Below are 13703 nucleotides of genomic sequence, written 5' to 3' on the forward strand. Positions count from 1 at the left end.
ATTATTCATGCCTAGAGTTCCATTCCTTTGAAACTGGTACAAGAGAAGAAATTGCCACCAATGTCAGGCATGGTAGTGTAGTGGTTAGTGCAAGTGTTTTACAGTAACACCAATCACCAATTGGGGGTTCAATTCCTTGTGGGCTGCCTCCAGCACTATCTTCGGACTGTGTTGGTCATTGACACAAAACGACATATTTCACTGTATGCTTTGATAGCTCGATGTGCATGTGACAAATACAGCTAATCTCTTACCTCGCACTAATCTGTTTACTGAGATTCTACCAAAATCATTGTCAAAGATTGCTTCATTATATCCCTTGATAACAATGAGTATAATCTTGTAGACCCATAGAGAGATACAGCATGGCAAGAGGCCCCTTGAGTCACCTCAGCCATACTGACCAAGTTACCTTCCTGAACTAGTCCTACTTGTTTGTGTTTGGCCCCCGTCCACTTATCCATGTACTGTATCGATCAAAATGTATTTAAATGTTGTAATTGTACCCTAGCTTGCAGGTCACTCTTGGGCAAGATGTAGCACCTACTTAGCCCCCAATCAGGGTCATGTGAATCCATGGGAGCAGATGGTGGATGGTTGTACGAGCAGCTGATACATATCACAAGTCCTGGTTATGCGACCACTGACGCCAGGCAGACAATCTCTGAAGAGTATTGATAATGGCTGAGATCATCCATCTTGTAAAGACACTGCTCAGAACAGGACAATGGCAAACCACTTCTGTAGAAAATTTGCCAAGGTCCACCATGGTCATGGAGATACCATGATTGCCCAAGGCATATGACACAGCACATAATGATAATGATGAGTTATATCCATTTCTACTTTTCCTTGGGCAACTCATTGCATACGCTCACCACCCTCTGTGTGAAAAGTTTCCCCTCAGGCCCCCATTCCATCATTCCCCTCTCACCTTAAACCTATGCTTCCTAGTTTTAGACTCTCCACTACTCTGGAAAAAATACTGCAAGGTCACACCTCATCCTCCTACAATACAGAGAAAAATACCCCAGCTTACCTAATCTCTCCTTTCAATGCCAGCAACATCCTTGTGAGTCTTTTCCAGCTTAATGACGTCATTGCTCTTCTCTGAATTTGCAAAGATGCAAAAACAAGAGGATATAAAGCTCTAGGGAAAATTTCTGGTGAGAAGTTTCAACTCATTCTAACCACATTTAGCACAGTCTTCTGATGGCATGAATATTACCTATATTCTCCTTCCAGTAAAGAAATCCAGCCACCCCACCCGCACTTCTCTGTTCCCCACTTTGACCTTTTACCTCTTCTCACCAGTCTATTTCTCTCCTCCTTCCCTTTCTCCTATGATTCCCTCTGCCCTCCTATCAGATTCCTTCTTCTCTGGCCTTTGACCTTTCCCACCCACCTGGCTTCACCTATCAGCTTTTAGCGTGCCTCCTCCCCCTACCCCATCTTTCTATTCTGGCATCTTCCCCTCTCTTCTCAACCCTGAGGAAGGCCCTCAACCTGAAACGTCGACTATCTATTCATTTCTACAGATGCTGCTGAGTTCCTCTGGCATTTCTCATGTGTTGCTTTGGAATTAAATACATTTTAGAAAAATCATGGAACTAAAGGCTATGGAGAACTAGCACAGTGAATGAGGTGAGGCATGAGGTGACAATGTAGGCTTGAGGGACCTAGATATCTTCTCCTTCTCCTCTGCTTGTGTATTCTTATCAAGCATGGGCGGCCCACTGTACAACAAGTAGTCTAGCTCTCTTACAGGCCCTGTAAACCAGGATCACTCCTGATCTCTGATGCCGTTTGTTTGGAGTTTGTGTATCCTACCTGGTCAACCTTTATGCTCCTGTTCTTATCTCCCTCACAACCCAAAGGCATGCTAGTTGTTAGGTAGTGAGTTACTGCAAATTACCTATAATGTAGTAGGTGGCTACTGAGTGGATTAGTGAGGTGTTAGTGGGTATGAGTGAGTGAGAATAAGAATAAGTAGGACAAAGCTTTTGTCCTGTGAGTTTGCATACAGTTGACAGCCTGAATGTCAGCCTTCAGTCACACGAATAGCGTGCATTGTAACACAGTAATTTTGCAGTACAAAACAAAACCAGTTTCTACCTCATTTAAGATGAGAAGGACTTCTATGAACCAGTTGAAAACTCTGTAAATAAGGTTCCAAAATTGTTTATATATTTTTGTTGTAATATCATCAGTTCTTTGGAGTTTGACATGCAAGAGATTTACAGGAAGCTTGCTCTATATCAATCAGCCATAAGTTATCTCAGTGGTTAATAATTCAGCAATGTTGGCAGCTAGCACAGACAGTCTTAAAATAACATTGTGTTATTTTCCCAGAATGGAACAGTACGGTGTAAGAGGCTGAGCTGCCTCCCTGAAAATTGTCCTCCAGGTAAAGCTCCTGTCTATGTGGAAGGCAAATGCTGTAAGGAATGTCAACGTGAGTATCTTATAATGTTATCGACATTTAAATGCTGTTAGGTGTCTATTCATTACTTCTTGAAGTGTTGTGAACTTCATCAAAACAATTTTATTTCAAAAAGGTTTAAACTTGATCCATATTTTAGTCGCAATGTCAAAACATGCAAAGGCTTTAAGGGTGGTACAGAAACCTTGGAGTTTTGTTTTCTATATCAATATGCACAAAATGCCAGAGGAACTCAGCAGGTTAGACAGCATTTACGGGAACGAATAAACAGTTGACCTTTTGGTCTGAGACCGCTCTTCAGTTCTGGAAAGAAAGAAGAAAGATTCCAGAATTTAAAAAAAGCGGGCAGAGGGGATGGAGGAAGCTAGAAAGTGATAGGTGAAGCCAGGTGTGCAGGAAAGGTAGAGGGCTGGAGAGGAAGCAATGTGATAAGATAGGAGAGTGGACCATAGGAGGAAGGGAAGGAGTGGACCCATTGGGAAGTAATAGGCAGGTGCGTAGATTTTCATTTTCTACTATCCTGAATTTCTTCATGATTAGTTACGTACAAGTCAAGCTCATGTGTTCTCAGATGAACATTCAGAAGTATTCTGTACCTCTTCCTAGAGATGCTGCCTGGCCTGCTGCGTTCACCAGCAACTTCGATGTGTGTTGCTTGAATTTTCAGCATCTGCAGAATTCCTTGTGTTTACATTCAGAAGTATTCATCCACTTTTTAAAGTGATTACAAACATGTACTTTGTTTAAGATAGGCCTTGGCTAAATTGCATATTTAACCTTAAGACTTTTCCCTCTTCCCTGCTCCCTATGTTGTTCTATAGGCTTGCTTGAGTTCCTGTGGTCCCTTGATTTACCTCAGTGGCTCTGGCATACAGCCTCCTCTTAGTATATGAGAAACCCAACTGCTGCTGTAAATAACAAGAGAAACAGTTAATATATTAAATAGTTAAATTAAGTAAGTAGTGCAAAACATGCAGTGAGGTAGTGTTTGTGGGTTCAATGCCCATTAAAAAATCAGACGTCAAAGGGAAAGAAGCTGTTCCTGAATCGCTGAGTGTGTGCCTTCAGGCTCCTGTACCTCCTCCCTGATGGTAGCAATGAGAAGAGGGCGTGTCCTGGGTGATGGGGGTCCTTAATGATGGATGCTGCCTTTTTGAGGTATTGCTCCCTGAAGATGTCCTGCATGTTACAGAGGCCAATGGTCATGATGGAGCTGAGTGACTTTACAACTCTCTGCAGCCGCCCCCATACCAGACAGTGATGAAGACACTTAGAATTTATGACTGTCTTTGGTGACATACCAAATGTCCTCAATTAATCAAGAGAATGAATAAGTAAGTTAAAATATAATAAATAAATAGGGACCACAGTAGTGTGGTGGTTAGCATAATACTATTGCAGTCCAGGGCATTCCAAAGTTAAATTCCAGTACCATTCTGTAAGGAGTCTCTATACTTCCTGTGGAATGCGTGGGTTTTCTCACGGGCCTTCAGTTTCCTCCCACAATCCAAAGGCGTCCCGGGTAGGTTAATAGGTTATCGTAAGTTAGGGTTAGGTTTGCCATTGTTTGCAGGGGTGGCATGGCTCGATGGGCCAGAAGGGCTTTATCACTACATTAAAAATAAATAAACTGAGCCCTTATTGGTGGATTGTTAAAAAAATGGTTTATTTTGGATATTCCAAGTGTTTTATAACTTTAAAAAGGTGTGAAGAAGGCAGGAGAATGTGGTTGAGAAGGATCATAAATCAGCCGTGATCGAATGACAGAGTAGACTTGATGGGTCGAATGGCCTAATTCTGCTCCTACGTCTTAAGGTCTTATGAAAAATGCCTTTTGAATATAGAAATCTCTCATGTTTATTAAATAGAGAGAATGTCATTTGACAATATGATGTGTGTACTACAGGCAGAGTAGTTGATAAGAGCCTTTGAATGTAGATTTTAATCCAGCTGCAACACTTGACACTTCTTTGACATTTATCATGCACAACGGTCAGTGAGCTGCCATTCGATGTCACTTCTTATTATCGGAATAATATTAAACCAGTGGAATCTGCAGAATAATCCTCAGACAAACGGATTCAGCACATAAGTTCTGAAGTTTCGTGTACAGTTCTATTCCACAGTTGAAACAAGACTCGTTCAAAATTTGCATTTGCAGGTGTTTGTAGAGAGTGCAAATCCTTTCTGCTGTTCACAAGTTCATCCTCGATTGGCATAGTTTTCTGTTTTTTTGTTTATCATGACTACTTTGACAGATTGCATTACTGAACTCTTAATGCCAAATAATAATTCCATATCTTTGGGGTTTATTTGTTTATTTATTGAGGTACAGCGCAGAGTAGACTGTTCCAGCCCTTCAAGCTGCCTTGCCCTACAAACCCCAGATTTAATCCCGCCCTCATCATGGGCGAATTTACATTGCTGCCTGTAAGGAGTCTGTACGTTTTCCCCGTGACCACGAGTTTCCTCCGGGTGCTCTGGTTTCCTCCCACAGCCCAAAGATGTAATTGGTCATCGTAAATTATCCCCTGATTAGGCTACGATTAAATTGAGGGATCGCTGGGAGGCATGGTTTGAAGGACCGGAAAAGCTGATTCTGCACTCTATCTCAACAAATAAGTAAATGAATAATATAAAAAAATTAACCGATAAGTCTTGGGACTGTGGGAGGAAAGAGGAGCACCCAGAGGAAACCCTCACGGTCATGGGGAGATCGTACAAACTCATTGCAGTCAGCAGTGGGAATCTCTTGCACTAAACTACTTGTGCACCCCACATGAACGCAATGCCTCATGATGACACCCCATTACAGCACTGAGCAGACGCCGGTTAACATGCTGACTTTGAAAGAGGAGGAAACGGATAGACCATCTGCACCACAGACTCCATGTGTTTCCACCTCAGCATTCTGATTGAGAGTCCCTATATATCGCATGACCACCCTTTGCATTGTGCATGACTTTTTGGCTGATTGTCCAAACACTAATCTAATGAATCTAGCCAGCAAGTTATGAACGCAAAGGGTTCTGCACATCGCAAACACGAAAAAGTCTGCAGGTGCTGGAACTCCAAATTAATACATGCAAAATGCTGGAGGAACTCAGCAGGTCAGGCAGTATCCATGGAAAAGAGTAACAGTCAACGTTCTGGGCTGAGACCTTTAGTCAGGACTGAGGGGGGAGGGGGGAGATGCCAGAATAAAAAGATAAGGAGGGGAAAGAGGCTAGCTGGAAAGTAATAGGTGAAGCCAAATCTGCAGATGCTGGGAATTCAGAATAATATACACAAAATGTTGGAGGAGCTCAGCAGCTCAGGCAGCATCTATGAGAAGAATAAACAGTTGACATTTCCAGCCGAGACCCAAAATTGATGAAAGGTCTCAGCCCAAAACTTCAATTTTTTAATTCCTCTCCATAGATCCTGCCAGACCTGTTGAGTTCCTCCATCATTTTGTGTGGCTTTCAGGCAGGAAATTGCAGCCAAGAAGCCAATATAATTGAGAACCCAGTGCCACCTTATTTCCACCAAATTGCTGGAGTTGGCCCACCAGCTGTTGCTTTTAAATGGCTGAGGAAAATTACAAGAAAAAAAACTCTCTGGGGCAAGTAAGAAGAGCAGGCACACTTGTTTCTTCAGACAGTCTTTTTGAAGCTTTCATGGTAAATTGTCCATTTGTGTAAAACCTTCCTAATTTCTGTCTGACTGTAAACAAAAGGAAAAGTACGGTGCAGAGATTCTGTAAGGGTCAGCGATTTGAGCCACTGGCTACGAGTTGCCCAGGTTCCCAATCTGGGATCCATTGACCCCTTGATTACTGATATTGGGTCATAGCATAAGAAAGGCACTAGTATGCCGCTAAAGCAGCAAAAATGAAAAGAACCCCCCCCCCCAACCATTTTATTTTAAAAACAGGGATTTACACTGCCATCAATTGGACAAATCAAGAATAACATGCATGGTGTTACTTTAGGGAATTGAAACACCTTCTGCTCAAGTAGTAATACTCAGCAATCTTTACACACCGAAAAGTTTACATTTTCGGCTTTGCAAGTCCCGTAAAGATATCCCACCAATATGCTGCCAACAACCAGAAAGCAAATCATAATGATAAAAGACTGAGGAATTAAACTATTTTTGGTTTCCAATCAAACATCAAAACTTATACGGTCAGTTATCCACAAACTAAATAATTAGTCGGGGACTTGAAGTCAAGTATCAAAATTAGCTGGCAACATTTCTCAAATAACGATAATGAGTTTAAGGAGCTTTAGTTGTGAAGTGCTCGAGGCTGTTCTGATCTTTCTGAAAGGTACTTACATGTAGGTACTCTCCAGGTTACTGGTTAGTCATGTACAGTCTGAAAATACGGTGAGCATTTTGGAGACCAACAGCTGTTGTGGATTGTAGCATTTTCAACTGTCCAGGAACTCGGCTCTTGATCATATTTCTGAGTTGCCAACTTTTTGGGTTATGAATGCTTCACAGGAACGGCACCTATCTTAACCTGAGGATGATCTTTATATATGCAGGTTGACACTTTATCCTACTGCTGAAACTCTCATTCAAAAACAACTTTGGTGACACATCCATAACCATACCACCCTTCAGGATATTAAGTTATGTATTTTTCTATCTGATTAACCACGTTCAGCTTTTATTTTGAAATGAGCAGTTTCGGATCACTTCCGATTAGGTTACTTCCTGTGCATTCAGGAATAGTAAGTGGGAGAGCACATTGGCTGGCAGAAGGACAGAGGTTTATGTTAGGAGCTAAAGAAGTTTTTATCTAAAGCCATCCTGTTGTTTCTCCAGCAGAGGCATTGTTTTTTCACTCCTTATTCACTATGTCATGCCTTTGAATAAAATCAAGGAGCTAGGATGCCTCCCACATATGCTATTTTTTATACCTGGTGTGTTTGAAACTGGAAACCAGAGCTGTGGCACACAAGGCAAAAAATGGGAAGAGCTGCTACAGATTTCAAATGGACCGATCAATAGCTGACACAACAGAAACGGCATTTGACCGGCAAATAAGCCACACCCCACACAACAGTCCAATAGAGATGGAAGATTGCATGGGCTTTGTTTTGCAGGGAGAATGAGTCTTGAGAGTCAGGAGCCTACAATAACTTTCATGATTAGTGTTTTACTGATGTGGTAGGAGATAAAATGGATGGAGGAAATTCACATGCATGATACGAAGGTAGGGGAAGAAAGTAATTAATGCACTGGCAGGTGCTCTTTCTAGCTTACACTGGATGCCTCAGAAGTGTCCACAATGATTTATCCCAGGACTATGTGGTCAATTTTCACCCACATTACTCCAAAGGAAGAACTGTTTAGGAAAGGACGTCATCCCAGGAGGCGACCCCTGCTCACCGATGCCTGGTCAAATGTCTAGAATGATGAGAAGTGACCCAGAAGTAATCATTATGAAAGATTCAAAGTTCATTTCTTATCAAAGTATGTATGTAGTATGGAACCCTGAGATTCATATTTCCACAGACATCCGCGAAACAAAGAAACACCATGGAACCCATTCAGGAAAACATTAAACGCCCAACATGCAAAAAAAACCCAATAGAACACATTGTGCAAACGGCAAAGGGAAAGCGAAAAACCCCACAGAATATGAGATATCAAACAACATTGAAACAGCCTGGGGATTCTCAGTTCAAGCTGCAGGCTGCAGGACCAGGCCGCCCCAATCAAAATCACACAAAATAGCAATTTAAAAAAAAGGAGTAACCAGAACCAAGAAACATATCATAACATGAACTTCAGAGTCCAATCCATAAACCATGCTGATTAAACCTTGCCCAAGACCCAAGCCTCCAGCAGCAGTCAGCAAGAGGTTCCTCCGGTACCTTATTCTGGTAGAAAAATTATTTTCAATTACTGAAATCTCCTCGAGCCTTGTGTGATTTGAAAATGTTGTAATATATTGTTTCTGCCATAAAAAAGGATATTTTATTCCATTTTCAGTACTTGTTTGTACAGGTCACATGGGCCAATCACTAGAAGTTCTTGCGAGATCTGAATTGCACTTGGGCGTGCGGTGATTGAATGATGCTGTCATCCAGCAGTAATGAAGTCACATAAATACCCACTACATAAACCACAGAACTGTTGCCATAAACTTTTAAACTGACTACTTACTGTTGTGTTTAATAATTAGATATCGTACAAAGAAATGTTCTGAATTGAAAGCAGACAGCTTGTCTTGACACTCTGTGTAGAACAAAGTTGGCAAGAGTCTGCTTTTTGAAGATTGTCCAATGCAGTGGAATTTTACTAAGGTCATAAAGATATGTTTACTATATAGATGTAGATAGTAGTTACTGCCCGCTACGGCACTGGCATTTAGGGCAGCAATGAAGGTTCCCCATCTCTGTCTGTCCTTGGCCATCTTCTCTAATGTGCCCCAGGTGTGGTTCAGGGTCCTCATTTCTACTTTTATGTTATGGCGCCATGTTGCCTTTGGTCTTCCACGTTTCCACTGCCCTTCGGGGATCTGATGAAGTGTTGCTTGATGATGGAGTTGGCCTCTCTTTTCATCACTATATAGGTGTGACTGAGAATAAAAAGACTGAAGATGCAGAAAATCTGAACCAAAAATAGAAAATCCTGGTTAAAGTAGGTCAGGACAAATTTCCAAAAAAGTTAACTTTTATTATCCACAACTGTTGCTTGACTTCATAATCTTTCCAGTGTTTTCTCTTTTCTTTTGTTTACTGTACATGGAGATAAGTTGCCTTGATGTGTCCTTCAACAAAATGGTAGAATGTGAGGTTCTCAATGACTGTAGGCAATTCTGCCTTTGCATTTGAAAGCTGAGCGGTGTTCTCAAGGTTTGAACATGCAGAAATAAGCTGTGTTTTGTTCGAAGCTAAAACACAATGTATTATGAAGTTTCACTATGCCAAAACCATTCAGCTCAGTCAAGTTTTGATCCCTTGGACAAGATGATAGAGTGAGTCAGCAGCTTCGGATGGAGAAGTAAATGTTAAAATCAACAGTTGGAAAGTACTGGCGATGTTAGCTTTGTATCACATAATATTCATGTAATTTTCATTTTTGTTATTCAGAAATAAGGTTTACTTCATTGATCAATCAAAGGATTAAAATATGAAACATTGTGTTTTTGTTATTAGCTGTATGTGTCCTTGGCAACAAATTTTACTACAATGGGCAAAGGATGGCAGAATGGAAAGCAGCAGGAGAGTGTTATCTATTGGAGTGCAAGGTAGGAACTGCTTTAATGTCACACATGCCCATATTTTTCTGACTAAGGCTTTGAAACTTAGAGTCAAATCTGAACTTTCTTCTATTTGAAAATTACTTCCCTTGCTTTGTTTGTTTTTAGGAAAAGGGTGCCTCTGACAATGGGCACTTTTATTTTACATCCCTTGTTTTACATAAGCAATGTGGATCAGGCATTGGTCAGGCCACATTTGAAGTGTTTTTCGGCAACCTATCTAACAAAGGATGTGCTGACATTGGAGAGGGGGTTTAAAAGATTGATCCTGGGAACGAAAGGCATGTTTGATGGCTCTGGGCCTGTACTTGCTGGAGTTTAGAGGAATGAGGGTGATCTCATTGAAACCTACCAATTGTTGAAAGGTCTGAATAGGGTGGACATTGAGAGGATGTTTCCAATAGTAGGGGAATTCTTGGACCAGAGGATGCAGCCTCAGATAGAAGGAAGTCCCTTTAGAACAGAGGAGAAGAAGAAATTTTTTAGCCAGAGGGTGCAGGAGACTACGTCACTGGGTATATTTAAAGTGAGGTTGATAATTCTTGATTAGTAAAAACGTCAAGGATTACAGGGAGAAAGAAGGAGAAGGGGTTGAGAGGGGAAATAAATGAGCCATGATGAAATAATGAGGCAGATCCGATGGGCAGAATGGTGTAATTCTGCTCCTAAGTGTTACAGTCTTTCTCTGTGGTCTGTGCCATTATGGTGCTGATGCTAGTTACAAAATCCTACTTTTCTGAGCCAACATACAGCATATATGTCCTGAATAGAATGGTGTCTGATTTGGAGGGAGGATTGTTTTTGATGATGTGCCCAGGATCTTTCTGTTATTGTTGAGTTCACCAGATACAAGGGTAGAAAGTTCTCCTTGATGGTATTTGGCAAACTGGTAATGCAAATTTGGGTGTGTGCCTGCAAAATTTCGTTTCGTTGATGTCAGTGGAGCCACATTTTGGAAGCCATATGCAATGTGTTTACTTCATGGTACAGAGGATGAAGTTCTACATATGAAAACCATTTTAGTAGTATTTCGTCTTCAATTTTATGTGTTAAATGTATACAGGAACATCTGTGTATACTGCACAAAAGTTCTGAAATTTATTGGAAACAGTAGAATTGAACTTCAAAAAAAAATCAAATCAAGTTTAATTATCATTCAACCATACATAGATACAGCCAAACAAAACAGTGTTCTTCTTGGATCAAGATGCAAAACATACACAGCACATTCAAAAGAGTGAGAAAAAACAAGTCACCCAAAAAGACATATACATAGTCTAAGTCCCGGACTGACATATCCCACAAATTGATGGTACAGTCTCCCAGCTGTGTAGATACATGCAATCTAGCCTGTCATTCCACTGACTGAACATTGGAGGGCAGTCCGCAACTGAGCATGGACACCACACAGCACTGCCCCCCGGGTCTCCTCATCTGTACTGTGGCAGCAGGCAAGCCCGCGGCTTGAGGCCTAGACATCAATACAGCCAAGGCTATGCAGCTCCTATATTGCCTGTCTTTCCGCCAAACAAGGGAAACAGGCCTATGGCATCTCACATTATCAATGTTCAAAAAACTCTTGCAATTGCAGGAGAAATGTCCGAGCAGAGTCCAATGTATTTGTACTGTTACTTTGTACGTTTCGAACCTGGGTCAAGGATGAATTCCTACTTCAGTTACTTCCTTTTTTTAAGGTTATCACCTGTTGTCAAATACACTATGTTCTGTGAAGTTCCAGCCATCACTGGCTTTATTTTACTAAGCAAAGCAAAGACAAAGCCCAAGCCCAGACAGGGACATGATGAGGGGTCAGGAAGTTGGATAAAGACTAGAGTTTCCATTTTTCAATCTATCAATCTTGTGCTGCAACCAGATTAATAGTCATTCAGACATAAAGAGGAAGTGTTCATTGATATCAGATGTTTTCAGCTTCAGTCAGATTAATATGATGGGTATAGATAGGGTAAATATAAACAGGCTTTTTCCATTGAGGTTGGGTGAGATGAAAACTAAAGTGAAATATTTAAGGGGAACCTGAAGGGGTACCTGTGTCTGCTGTACTGCTCTATGACGCTAATCTGAAAATAAGTATTAAGAACACAGAGATCCCAAGGGTCATTTAGAGTTATAGAATAGTACAGCACACAAGCAGGCCCTTCGGCCCATCTAATCCATGCCGAACCATGAAGGAACAAGCAGGATCTCCCAGTGGTCACCCATTTAAATTCCACTTCCCATTCCCATTCCAATATGTCCATCTGTGGCCTCCTCTACTGTTGTGATGAAGCCACACTTGGGATGGAGGAACAACACTTTATATTCTGTTTGGGTAGTCTCCAACCTGATGGCATGAACATCAATTTCTCAAGCTTCTGGTATTGACTCTTGCACCCCCCGCCTTCACCATTTCCCATCCCCTTTACCCCCTCTCACCTTATCTCCTTGCCCGCCCATCACCTCCCTCTGGCACTCTTCGCCGCTTTTTCTTTTTTTCATGGTTTTCTGTCTCTTTCACCAATCAACTTCCCAGCTCTTTACTTCATCCCTCCCCCTCCAAGTTTCACCTAATCTCTCCTCCTCCCACCTTTTAAATCTACTCCTCAGCTTTTTTTCTCCAGTCCTGCTGAAGGGTTTCAGCCCGAAATGTCGACTGTACTTTTTTTCCATTGATGCTGCCTGGCCTGCTGAGTTCCTCCAGCATTTTGTGGATGTTGCTTGTTAACAACCACATACGCAAGGTTATCCAAATGCATTCGGCAGTCAATTCCAGAGACCAGTTAACCCTATTTTAAAATATTAATTGTTATAACAATGCTTCTGCCGTTCTATTGTAAAATTCCTGTTTCTTTGTAAAGCTGGTCAGCAAAATACTTAAAAATTTACATGAAAGTCTTAGTATTAAACTTTTTCCTCTGTCACTTATCAGAATGTCAAAGGGAGTGAATTAGAAATCACAGTTTCTTTGATCTAAAATTCCAGTTGTTTTATAGGAGCCCCACCAAGCAAGATGTCATAGAGTTATAGAAAAGTACAGCACAGAAACTGTCTACTCCCATCAACCTGCACCAGGACCATAGCCCTCTATACCCTTCCCATCCATGGACCTATCTAAACTTCTCTTAAACATTGAAATCGAGTTCATATGCATCACTTGCACTGGCAGCTTGTTCCACATTCTCATGACGCTCTAAGTGAAGAAGTTTCCCTCATGTTCCATTTAAACTTTTCACCTTTTGCCCTTAACCCATGACCTCTGGTTGCAGTCCCTCCCAACCTCAGTGGAAAAAGCTTGCTTGCATTTGACCCTATCTATACCCCTCATAATTTTGTATACCTCTATCAAATCTCCCCTCAAACTTCTATGTTCCAAGGATATAAGTCCTAAACTATTCAATTTTTCCTTATAACTCAGGTCTTCCAGTCCCGGCAACATTCTTGTAAATTTTCTCTGTACTCTTTCAACCTTATGTTTCAACATAAACCAATGTGAGCCAAATATTTTTTGCTGATGCGTCTGAAGTGTGGGCTTGTGGTTGGAGAAAAGAGAAAGCAGTGAAACCAGTGTTCAATATTTCAGATAACGTGCAGCTTGGAGAGTAAGATGTGTGTGATGTGGGAAATTATTTTCCACTCTCTGTGAGCTTGTGCACTTAAAGGCTTCTAAATTATTTAAGCACATTTGTAAAATTGTGCTACAGTGGGAGGTTATTCAGTAGGAAAAACTAGTAATTAAAAAAGAACCAAGCTTTAGTTTTACCTGCAGTGTCATGAATGTTGCTCTGTAATAATACTTTTTAATTGATTACCTCTATCCAGATCTAACAACACACCATTACATTTAGTCATTGATTCAGGAGATGTAGATATTGCTGGCAAGGTCCATATCTGCTTCTAATTACCTCCTGAACTGTGTAGGAAGTCAAGGACATTCCAGGGCCAGCAATATTGAAAAGATCTTAAAGTCACAAACAGACTGCATTGGGCAAGGAAGATAGGTTT

The 13703-nt window shown here is 41.2% G+C and overlaps 1 protein-coding gene across 3 annotated transcripts in view; it reads left to right on the forward strand.

Annotated features, from left to right (window-relative positions):
- LOC140203305 (protein kinase C-binding protein NELL2-like) overlaps window positions 1-13703 on the forward strand; it is a 351554-nt gene that overhangs the window by 91390 nt on the left and 246461 nt on the right. For all 3 annotated transcript variants that reach the window (XM_072269319.1, XM_072269321.1, XM_072269320.1), the window contains exons 9-10: window positions 2353-2455; window positions 9601-9692. In XM_072269319.1, coding sequence (XP_072125420.1) covers window positions 2353-2455; window positions 9601-9692 — 195 coding nt within the window. The remainder of the gene's footprint in view (window positions 1-2352; window positions 2456-9600; window positions 9693-13703) is intronic.

This window comes from Mobula birostris, chromosome 9, assembly GCF_030028105.1.
Source record: "Mobula birostris isolate sMobBir1 chromosome 9, sMobBir1.hap1, whole genome shotgun sequence".
NCBI classification, from domain to species: Eukaryota; Metazoa; Chordata; class Chondrichthyes; order Myliobatiformes; family Myliobatidae; genus Mobula; species Mobula birostris.